Source organism: Miscanthus floridulus, chromosome 10 (assembly GCF_019320115.1).
Source record: "Miscanthus floridulus cultivar M001 chromosome 10, ASM1932011v1, whole genome shotgun sequence".
NCBI classification, from domain to species: Eukaryota; Viridiplantae; Streptophyta; class Magnoliopsida; order Poales; family Poaceae; genus Miscanthus; species Miscanthus floridulus.
This window is the reverse complement of record NC_089589.1, coordinates 44,229,406-44,241,065: the sequence shown is the minus strand read 5'-3', so window position 1 is coordinate 44,241,065 and position 11,660 is coordinate 44,229,406. Positions and strand designations below refer to the sequence as shown.

The 11,660-nt window shown below is 47.4% G+C and overlaps 1 protein-coding gene across 1 annotated transcript; it reads right to left on the bottom strand.

The window, feature by feature from the left end:
- Positions 1-1,485: 1,485 nt before the first annotated feature.
- On the bottom strand, positions 1,486-5,775 carry LOC136486545 (protein WVD2-like 4). Its single transcript, XM_066483461.1, has 9 exons — positions 5,149-5,775; positions 4,803-5,043; positions 4,607-4,665; positions 4,431-4,495; positions 4,082-4,159; positions 3,886-3,985; positions 3,717-3,788; positions 3,523-3,630; positions 1,486-2,214 (listed from the first exon to the last, which is right to left on the bottom strand). Exons 1-9 carry the CDS (start codon positions 5,371-5,373, stop codon positions 1,777-1,779), a joined length of 1,386 nt encoding a protein of 461 aa, XP_066339558.1. The 5' UTR covers positions 5,374-5,775; the 3' UTR covers positions 1,486-1,776.
- Between the last annotated feature and the right edge of the window lie 5,885 nt (positions 5,776-11,660).

Genomic DNA, 11,660 nt, shown 5'->3' with positions numbered 1-11,660 from the left:
TGATCAAATGAACTGATCGAACTCACCCGCTAGTGTCTGGTCACAACCATACCAGCGTCCGGTCAGTCATTTGACCCTCCATTCACTTCCAACTCAAAATCCTATGTGAATGAAGTTGACTCCAATTAATCTTAGGGCTATTCCAGAGCTACCTAGTGCTAGGTTTGACAAGTGTGCACCACACCTAACCCACTAGATTCACCTAGGTCAAGCTACTAGTCTATACCCCCTTAATAGTACGGCCAATGGAAAAACAAAGTCCTAAACTACTCTAAGTGTCTCTCCAACATCAAACGATACTTAGAACTAGTCCTTTACCTTGTCAGCCATCCTTTGAAAACCGAAACGATTTCCATCAATAGGGGCATGACAACCATGATTGCCCAATCAATTTTTATTACCATGACCTAACTTAAATTGCCTCTGCAAAACACACGTTAGTCATAGTAATCTCGTGTCGTCATTAATCACTGAAACCCAACTAGGGGCCTAGATGCTTTTAGTGATGTTCGGGGCAGCGTAGGCCCCTTATGGTTTTTGCAAGTGTTTCAGATACATGTTTCAAGTATTTTTATATGCCTTTAGACGTATGTTCCAAGTGTTGCATTTTAAAGTTTCAAAAGTACATCGGGTGTTGCATCTCTATCCTTGCTTTCTGCTGTCTCGCCTCGGTGTCCCCTCCTCCCGCCTCCCGACACCGACTGGTCGTCCGCCGTCCCCTCCCCTTCTTCCCGATGTTGGTGACGTTCGGGGCAGCACATGCCCCTCATGGTTTTTGCAAGTGTTTCATATGTATGTTTCAAGTATTTTTCATATACCTTCAGACGTATGTTGCAAGTGTTGCATTGTAATGTTTCAAAAGTAGATCAGGGCGTTGCATCTCTCTCTTCGCTTTCTGCTTGTCTCGCCTCGGTGTCCCCTTCCTCCCGCCTCCTGGCGCCGGCTAGGCGTTCCGCCGCCCCCTCCCATTCTTCCCAATGCTGGTGACGTTCGGGGCGGCACGGGTCCCGTGTGGGCACGCGAAATGGTTCGTAGGCGTCTGGACACCCCATCGGTCTGGACGCTAGCAAGCCCATATCAAAAGCTCAAAGTGCTTTACGCCTTTACTCTTAAAAAATATTATATATAGTGCCTTATATACGATAATAAAAGACGATGGTTGAATCAACACTATTTGCTCTATTGTTAAACACTTATAATGTCTATTTTAATTTTAATTTAAACCTTTATAAAGTGCCATGAACACTAGTGATATTATTGCATTTGATGACTAGTTCAGCCATTATATATCACTATACAAGCAAAGCATTCACTTGAGACCTACTCACTGACTACGTCCTTACTTGCGTAATTTACAGAAATTAGATTGAAATATGGTCATTGACGTTGACTTTAGACGCTGGACATCTTTTTATGAGACATTTCTGATCCTAGAGCGAAAAAGTTTGGAGTTGATGTAAAACCAACAAGAATGAGGGAAAAAGGTAAAAGTAACACGACCACAAAATAATCCACAAGTTGCATAAATGTATTGCAAAAATCCTAGGATGTCCTGCGACATACAAATCCAATATACACAAGATTGGGAATTTTAAACATGAACACAATATCAAGCAATATACATGGCATGCTCAATGACAAGCTGAAAAAAAATTGATGTCTACCCCGGAAACGATAAACCATTACACTTTGAGCGATTCAACTTTCAATGAAGCACACACCCTCACTATTCATAGAACTGCAAGAAGGAAATAAATAGGCAAAATGTGCAACTGATCAACCATGGACTGGGACTTCATTCGGAGGAACCAGTTGTGCAGCCAGGTCAGGACCTGTAGCTTCTCCAACGACGAGCTCTTCTGGGGCAGAAGGTTCTGAAGGAGGGACTTCAACTGGGGTTTCTTGCGCTTGCGCAACCTTTGCCCTTGAAACCTTAGGTTTTGAATTTGAGATTTTTGGCTTTGTAACTACAGGTCTTGCTTCAGCCTTTGTGGTGGCAGACACTTGTGATGGAGCTTTCGTGACTGGCCTCTGAACAGGTTTTCTAGCAGGGACACGAGGTTTGTTGTTCTCCATAACTTCATTTACCTTGCCCGAATTTGCAGTGCTCCGTGGGCTCTCACATGATACAGAACCATCTGCAGAAGCAGCAGTAGCAGAATTGGCTGGCTTGTGCCGGCCGAGCTTCGGTGACCTAGCGCGTGTTGGGGGAATCTACAAAACCACATCATACCGGAATTTGGTTAGGAGTGTGAAATTTACTAATGTGACAAAATAATGTGCCTAGAAAATATAATTCAGGAACCTTAATATTTTTTATAGAAACTAGCAAGGTGCACAAGACAAAACATTTGAATAGCAGTAACCAAGAAAGTGAATTTTAAACACACTGAAGTATGAATCAGTGCATACAGAAGACAAATGAGAGAAAAAAAAACATTTACTAGATCCTGAAACATGAATGAGATGAACTAGTAGAAAGAAACGATTTGTCACATCTAATTAACCTCCTATGAGATGGAAGGACAGATTTCACGAACATATATCTTGTGTACAAGAATGGCAATGTTTAGTCCCACATTAAGGTGCATCATTAACTGCAAATCTTGATGATTATCCTATTACAAATTCCATCATATGTGGATGATAATTGTTATAGAAAATAATTCAGGCATCTGTATGAAAGATAATTTCGCTTCATGGATCTTGCAAGACAAAGTCCCTAGTTACACTAATCTAAGACCTCAAATAGAGCCCTCAAAATTGTATACTATTTACTTCAAAGTTGCACTATCACAGAGGCAGCAATATTAAACTATATCATAGTAAGGACCTAGCAGTGCACACATCAATAGGCACTCAATAATATTACAATTTAAGAAACTTTAAAAATATAAGGAGCATTCAGTATATGTAATATAGGATCACAATTCACAACTGAAAGACTGTAATCTAATGCTGTACTGATTACTGAATTTAAAAAAATAGATCACTCATGCACAAAGCAGTAAGCCAGTAACTAAATCGAACAAAATGATTATGGCAGAAAAAAAAATGTGCTTCAAATGCAGTTGTGTATCACATGATACATCTGCATGTACATTCTTATTCACCATCTCTAACAAAAGCATACTATCATTTTCTTTGGTGAAACAACTGTGTATTCAGGTTGCATTTTTATGGTGCCATCTTAGTCAATATAGTACACACATGACACATCTATTTAGGATTTCATATTCTCGTCTCAAAATGTTAGCAGACAAATATAAACATCCCTAAGCATGTCACAAAACCATATTTTTAGTGGAAATCTCTGGTAATGTAAGGCACAATGAGATAGTTGCCAGTGCATCCATCAATGTACAATGGCAAAAACTAAAATTGTACAAGTATTTGTATGAGTGCAAATGGAAACTTATCAAACTGGTTCACTGTGAATCTTTCTATTCAAATAGAAAAATAGGATGCAATTAAACCACATGGAACCGGAACCTCACTACATGAAGTAAATCAACTCAGTACCTTTTTCAACTCAACTTTGGGTGCCTGCTCCTTGTAAAAGCTTGGCATAGGTGTGGCTTTAAATGTCAGGCTCTTCCTCAGCAGTTTGATCTCAGCCTCTTGGCTCTCCTGAGTGTGCATAGATTAACTTTCAGAACTGACACATATAAGTATCCCATAGTTTTTTATGCAAATAATGTGAAAGCAGCTCTCACCTTAGATTTCTCCTGCAAATTTGTTTTTTCCAGCTCCTGTGCGTGGATTTTCTCTTCAAGCTTTTGGAAGAACTGGGAGTAGGGAATGACCAAGTCCCTTCAGTACAAGAAATAGGAAAACTAGACAAAACATGATCACTAAAACACCACTGTGGAAAATAATGCAGACCTCCTTTCTCTTCTCAGCACGCTCCTCCAATCTGAAACTAAAACCAGCAGCAGCAGCAGCAGCACTCTTGCGAGCTGCTGCACGGGGAGTATTGGTACTTCTGCAACACAACACAAAATAGCAGCGTTTTGTGTTGATACCATGGGGAAGAACAGATAAGTGACTATCAATCAATCAATCATGAGGAATTTCTTACGATGTGGTGGAGCGCACGTCATCCTCTGTTTTTCCTGGCTGCGTTTGTTTCAATGGTTTGTCAGTGTTTTCATGTTGCCTGTTATCCAAAAATCAATACTTTCAGCAGACGAAAACGACAAAAACCAAAATTCATAACGGTTCTGATTAGTCAATCTAGTGCGACAAACAACACTGATCAAACCATTTATAGTAAGCATCAGAAAACCGGAAGGTGACACAATGTCGAAACGACCCACATTAATTGCATGGCGTGTTCTATTTAGAGATGGTAACTGAAATTACGATGCAAAAGGAACAAAAGAGAAACACAGCATCCAAATCTGGATTGGTAGTGGTCCAGCACTTACTCTTCTTGGACAGCGGGAACTGCATCATTTGGGGCGGCCGCATCCACTGATCCAGACTTGACAGGCTATATAAGTCAAAAGGGAACCAAACCAAGTCTTACAACAACGCAACCAAAAATAGACAGAACAATGTCAAGCTTCAAAGTAACGGATCACTCAAGGAAGGGAACCTTTACCATAGACCGGCGAGCACCAGGTGTCCGCGCCGAACTCGCCTTCTTCTCCACCGCCCGGCCTGCAAGCGATTACATTCAATTCAATTCAATTCCACTCCAGAATTCAGTCAACACGACACCACTGAGGCGGCACAGACTAAGGACACCCAACACTATATATATATATAACAAAGAAGGAGCCCAGCAGCAGCCTAACCTGCTGCCGCCTCTGATCCATTGGCCACGGCGCCCTTGGCCTGCTTGGGCGTAGCAACCGCCGCCGCGGCCTTCTTGGCGGCGACGCCCGTCGCACCCCGCGCCGGGAAGGACGCGCTCTCCGAGAGGACCCCGGGCTTCTTACCCCTCGGAGCAGCGGAGGCGTTGGCGGTTCCGGCGGGCACCCTGCCGTTCTGCGGCCTCGCCTTCCTGGCTCCGGCGGCGTCCCCGGATCCGCCCTTCTGCACGCACAGCCAGCCGATGCGACGGTCAGTGCCGGATCATACCACCCCCGCAACGCACGCACGGCGGGCGAAGACGGTCACCGGAAGCGGGACGGAACTCACCTTGGCCGGTGCCGCGGTCTCGTCCGCCGTCACCACCGGGGCGGGGGCGTCCTCAGATCCAGCCGGCGCCGCGTCCTCGGCGAGATCCCCGCGATCGCCGGCGGCGGCGTCGGCGGCGGGGCCACCCTGACCCTCCGCGGCCGCCTTGACGACGACGTAGCCGTCCCCCTCGATCCCATTCTCCGCGGCAGCGGAAGCGGCGCCCTCGCGGCCGGCGTCCTCCATCGCGGCGCCCAGATCCGGCCCGCAACCGCCTGCCGGCAGGCACGTCCCGGGCTACCAACCTCAACCGCCACCACCTACCGAACCACGGGGCGGGCGGGCGAGTGCGCGGCGGGGGTGGTGGGTCAGCAGTGCGGGCGCGCGGGCGCGGGCGCCATCGCCGTGGACGCGAGGTCGAGGAGAGGAGAGGAGAGGAGGCGAACCGCCCACCCACCCAGTGATGGGAAGCGCCGGGGTGGCTGCGTGGAGTGGAGTTGCCGAGTTGGATGGAGGAGTTGGTGCGAGTGGACTCCACTCGGGGGAGGGAGGCTGGGAGGGGAAGGGAGTGCGGGTGCGGGGGAGACGGAGCGGTCAGACGGGATCGTCGTGGGGGCCTCTCTCTCGTGCCCGTGCCCGTGCCCCGCGCCCCGCGCCCCGCGCCCGCCGAGTAAAACTGAAACGGCCGGCCGCGTGAAACTGAAACGGCGCGGCCCTGGCAACGGCGCGTTCCACGCGCGGATCGGACGGTTCTACCCCTCGCGCCAGGCGCCAGGCGCCAGTCGCCACCACCGTATATCTCTCTCGCCGCCGTAGGCAAGCACCTTGCCCTGCATAATCAAATATAGTAGAGACGAAGGAAACCCAAACAAAGAAAAAAAACATATGGAGATAGTGGGTTTAACAAGGACTGATTGTTTTCAAATATGTAGAGATTTTCATACACGCATCGTATTTATCTCTATGGCCCCGTTCGCGTGCCCTTAAACCCGGCTTTTTTTTTCATCCAGAACAGCGTTTTTCTCTCACAAATTCCTCCAGAATTCCTCCAAGCGAATGAACACACGTATATATCCAACTCTATGGGCTGCCCCTAATAAAAGATCAAACCCTCAAATCGTGAGAGAAGTCGACAGACACAAACTTTATGAAATGTTTTGCCTAAGCGAAGTAGATAAGTATGAGATAAGAAGTATTTGATTATCCAATTAACATGATCTCTTAATCTCTTTCATAAGTCCAGTTGTGCTAGAAGATACATTTGATTGCTCAAACAGAAGCAGCTACATTTGCCTTTCTTAGCGGATAAGGATGTGTTATGCACGATATTCTTAATCACAGACAAGGCGCGCTGCGGATGAATTCAATTGCTAACAAATTGTGCTTGCTTTTAATCGGTGGTTGACTTACACGTGTCTCGATATCGACATATGAAAGAATGGTGATGCTAAATTTACTAATAAATCTAGAAAAATGCCCTATGGACAGATCCGAAAAGAATAAACCTGTTACTTTCTTGAACAAATTTAGAAAAATGCGAGCAACGGGCGTCAAGTTGAGAGCATGAACTTGCTATTTTGCATTATATTGGTATGGCTTCACTAAACTTTTTGATCTTTCCAGAAATGGGGGAATCATTTATGAAACGATAACTGCTTCCTATGATGAATGGGAGAATCTTTACCAAAACATATATATTTCTATTTTTCTTGCAAAGCTGAACATCTTCATTTTCATGGAGAACTAGTTTTGGAAAGAAAAAATGTTGAAGGAGATGAAGTCATGCCAAGTGAAGCCTACTAACACTAGTGTTTCTTAAAAAATTAAATGCTTATTAAGACCAACTTCAAGAGCCTATATCTTTCCTTATTGGTAGCAATAGAATTTTGGTATAGAAAAGCCTTCCAACAGCTTCGTTAACTAGATATCCTCAGTTAAAGATAAAGAGCGAGGTTGGCTCTCTACCGGATGATGAAAATATTGAAATGACTCTCTTAAAATTGCTCTAAGAAACTACACGTGTTGGCACTCTAAAAAGTGTCTGCAGTCCAGGAGTACGTGATTGGTTGGGTGGTGCCTCTAACCAGGCTTTCCTAGTACATCCTAAGCATATTTGGTTGCCCGCAGGTGAAACAAAAAACATTGCAGCAGCAAGGATGTACTCCATTCGTTTCAAATTATAAGATGTTTTGACTTTTCTAAATACATTATTTTTACTATATATTTAGACATGTGTATATCTAATAAGTGAATAGTAAAAGTTTATGCAGCTAGAAATGCCAAAACTCTTTATAATTTGAAACGGAGGAGGTACCAGACTAAGAGCGCGTTTGGTTCCTTGCTCAAACCTTGCCTACCATTGCTGAGCAAGGATTCGATGACGCTAAACACGCCAGGAGCCAGACTGGCTGCTAAGGTAAAGTAATCTTACGTGGAAGGTGGAACCATATATACGTCCCCGAAACCCACCAGGGCAGGGCAGGGCAAGGCACCACACATGCACCCAGCAGGGTCCAGTCCAGGGCAGGGCACCACACACGCACGATCAAGCTACAGCTTGTATGTAGTCGAATGTCGAGGCAATTAATCAATCATCAAACACAAAAAAAGAGAGAAGAAGTTAAACGCCTAGTGTGCTGGCTGCTGCATGCCTTCGCCATAGGAAACGCTCCTACATCCGTATGTTCGGACAGACCTCACATTCGTCCCCGCCGCCCCCGCCCGTGTCGCTGGATCACTCTGCTCGTGGGACAGACCCCACCCTGGCCCGTGCGGCCTCCGTTCGTGCCACGCATGGCAAGCCTAACACGCTAGGCCCTAGCTCACTCCTGGACTCGCGCCTGTCCTCGCGGCCGTGGTCCATCCGTCTGCCCCTGCTCCTGTCGAGGTCCGTGTCGCCGTGAGCTTCACACCGGCGGTCTCTGCGCCACTCCGCGGCTTCGAGCTTCACACCGACGTGGAGCTCCGCGTCGACGAGCCTCCATTCGTCCAAGCAGCAAGATATGCTACGTTGAAAGTGCATGTTGCAATAGTATGTTTTAAGTGTGTCAGATGTTTCAGAGAAATGTTGTAAGTGTTGTATATCGATGGCCCGTTTGCGTGCCCTTAAACCCGGATTGATCCGCTTCTTTTTTCATCCGGAACATTGTTTTTCTATTACAAATTCCTCCAGCATTCCTCCAAACCATCCAAATTCCTCCAGAATTCCTCCCAGCGAACAGGCCCGATGTTGCAAAAGTAGATCGGGATGCTCCCCATGTTGTAATGGCTATACACGTATGCTTCAAGTGTATTTTCTAAATGTTTCATCTATTCCACACGAATGTTGCAAGTGTTTTATATGGATGTTGCAAAAGTAGATCTGGGTGTTGCACATACATATATGTTGCAAGCATATGTTTCAAGTGTTTTTAGGTGTTTCATACGTATGTTTGCAAGTGTTTTATCTGGATGATGCATATGTTTTGCAATGGTTTTTAAATGTTTTTCAGCCGTTTTTGCAAGTGTTTTAGACTCTTGTTTTAAGTGTTTCATCTGTTTTTATTTGTATGTTGCAACTGTTGCCCCTGGATGTTTTAAAAGTAGACCGGGTGTTGTACCTAAGATGCGTGTGAAAAACAGCCGGTGGCATGGATGACGTCCTAGACAGTGCGCGTCCACTGTTGATATGCTCCCTCGCACGCCCGACGCGCTAGGTATTCATTCGCTCCCTAGGCAATAGCGTCCGAACGCTAACGTCCGGATCCCTAGCTCTCGGATCGGACGTCCGAACAGTAGCCAGTCTGTTTGCCTAGGGAGTAGTTGCAAAGAAAGAAAACCCGGTATCGAGTCGAGTTCCATTCCCGACGGCGACGTCGCGCGCGGCCCGGGCCAGTACACACATATCTCCCCGCCGCGTGGCCGTTGTTCGGGCACGGGCAGTATCGTCCCGTCGTCCGCGCCGCCCAGGACGTACGTCTACGTCGCCAGAGTCGGCAGTGTGTAGCCACGATACGCACCGCGCGCCGCCTGTCGCCTGCTGGAACTGCAAGGCTGCTGCGAGATGATGGTGGGTTGGATCTGGACTGTGGACGTGCAGCGACCCTGGATCATCGTCCGCCCGTGCCCGTCCATCACCGGCTGGCATTTTGTCCCGATCGATCGACCGTATCATTGCATTGGGTAGCTGACTGATCCATCGGATGCGTGTAACAGCTAGCATGTAACGTGAATGTGTTGCCGTGTTGGTCTGGCGTCTGGCGATGGATGGAGATGGATCGATCGAGCGTCGTCCAGATCCGATGGAAGGAGCTCCGGCCAGGCAGAGGCAGCCAGCCTGCCTGCTGATCAAGCGATCGATCACGCAGGATGCGATGCGACCCGGGCGGTGGGCCAACCACCGCATCCGATTCCGATCCCCGGGCGCCCCTAGGCCTACTCGCTCAAATCGGCACACTCCGATGTTAGTACTCCGTCCTGTGGTTACATACTCCTGCACGCCACAATTCATAAATCTTTTTTTTAATCTTTGTGTGCACGTGGAATTACGGACCTAGGATTGGTTGACCATGTATACTTGACCTGCCATATGTCTAAGATAAACATTGTTGGATGCAAAACTTTTAATGGGAATATGAATTTGGAAAGTGCGTGGCTAGCGCCCGGACGTCCGGATGTTGGCCCTCCGCCCGGATGCCCGTGCCGCTGCGCCTGTCTGCCCACGCCATACCTGTTGTGCCTGCTAGCCCACACATGCTGCTGCTTTCACACGCTGCATGCTGTCACACACCCTAGGCATGCATGTGGGGACCGTCTCCGCCTGCCCTCGCTTTTCACGCCTGACATCGAGGCAAGGCAAGCAAAAGATGAGGAGAGAGATGCAAAGCCCGATCTAGTTAATAGTTGCAACATACGTACGAAGACGATGAAACATTTGAAACTCGCTTCTGAAACACTAGCAAAAACACCCGAAAAACACTTGAAACCATTGCAAACATAGGCAACGTCCAGATAAAATACTTACAACATATGTGTTAAAATATATGCAATATCCAGATAAACACACTTGCAACATATGCCGGAAAAAAGAAACATTTAGAACAGAAGCTTGCAACATACGTGTACATCCATTGCAACATTCTTTATCTACTTTTGCAACATCCATCTAAAACACTTGCAACATACCTCTGAAACATCTGAAACACTTGAAATGGACGCTTGCAACATGCGTTTTCACCCTTCCGTGCGACACAGAGTAGGACGGGGAACATCCGGTTCCGGCCACCGACGACCGAGGATGGTGGCGCGGCCTGGTAGCGGGTAGCTGCGCCTGTGCCTACCCTGGGCCCAGCTAGCGACGGCCCCGTCTCCTGGCGCCTAGCCTGGGCGCTGCGGAGGGCGGAGCACATCATGGCGACCTCCTCTTCCTGCCGATGGGCGCGCTGGATGAGGGCGCAGGCGTAGGTTTCTCTTGCCTCTCCTTCTGCGACGGGCGAGGTGCACTACTACAGGAAACTTATCTGAGGCAGGCAAAAATGATTAACCGAGACAGGCATCCCATTCGCCTCCGCGAAAAGGTCACGGTTAATCTAGCCTTAACGGAGGCGGTTGGTCGCCCGCCTCGTTAAATCAAATAAAAAACAAAAAAATGAAAATCTGTTGACAAGCCTAGTGAGCCCATCCACGGGCCCACCGAGCCCATCCACGGGCCACAGCCGTAGCTGCTTGCCAGACCGCTGGGGTTCCTCGATCCGGCCACCACGGTCACGGATCCGGTCACCAGCAGCGGATCCGGCCACCACGGTAGCCGGAAGAGGAGAAGGGGGAGGAGGGCGCGCCACCGCCGGTGGAGGAGCTCGGGGGAGGGAGCGTTGCCGCCGGTGGAGGAGCTCAGGGGAGGAGGGTGTTGGTATTTATAAGTACAAACATAATATAAAGAATTCCGCAAGCGCACAGAATACCATTGTAGCATTTTATCAGGAGTATTCTAGGTATCGGTATTTATATTTTACCACAGGGAAACAATAGAGTAAAGACTTATTGAATATCAAAGGAGTATCTATCAGTCAACATACTAGCATGGCTAGAGCAGCGATAAAGGTAATGATAGGAATTAAGGTTAATGATACTCAGTGGGTAGATCTATAAGATAACGTAAACTAGTCAACTCGGGAGAGCAACGAGTGAGGTAGATTCCTATGATATTCTTATTACATGGTCAAAGTATATATACATCCAACTATAGTTAAGACTAACTCTACTTTTGTGCACTTCGGGACGCCGCTTAGATGATAGAGTACCCACAATAGATAACTCTATCGATGCGACTACGGTCCTATAATTTAAGAGCATGCTCAATTCAGAGTGAACTACAAAGGATAGATGGGGTTGCCATCTCCCGCTGCTACCGCCCAACTAGAGAACAGGGTGTACTCACATGCAGAGCATCGTATAAGCATCATGCTTACACGAGGCTCGACTACTTAGCCCAATAGATAAACTAGGAGGCTAAGCACTCTATGAACCCGCACACATAAGTAACGATAACCTCAACT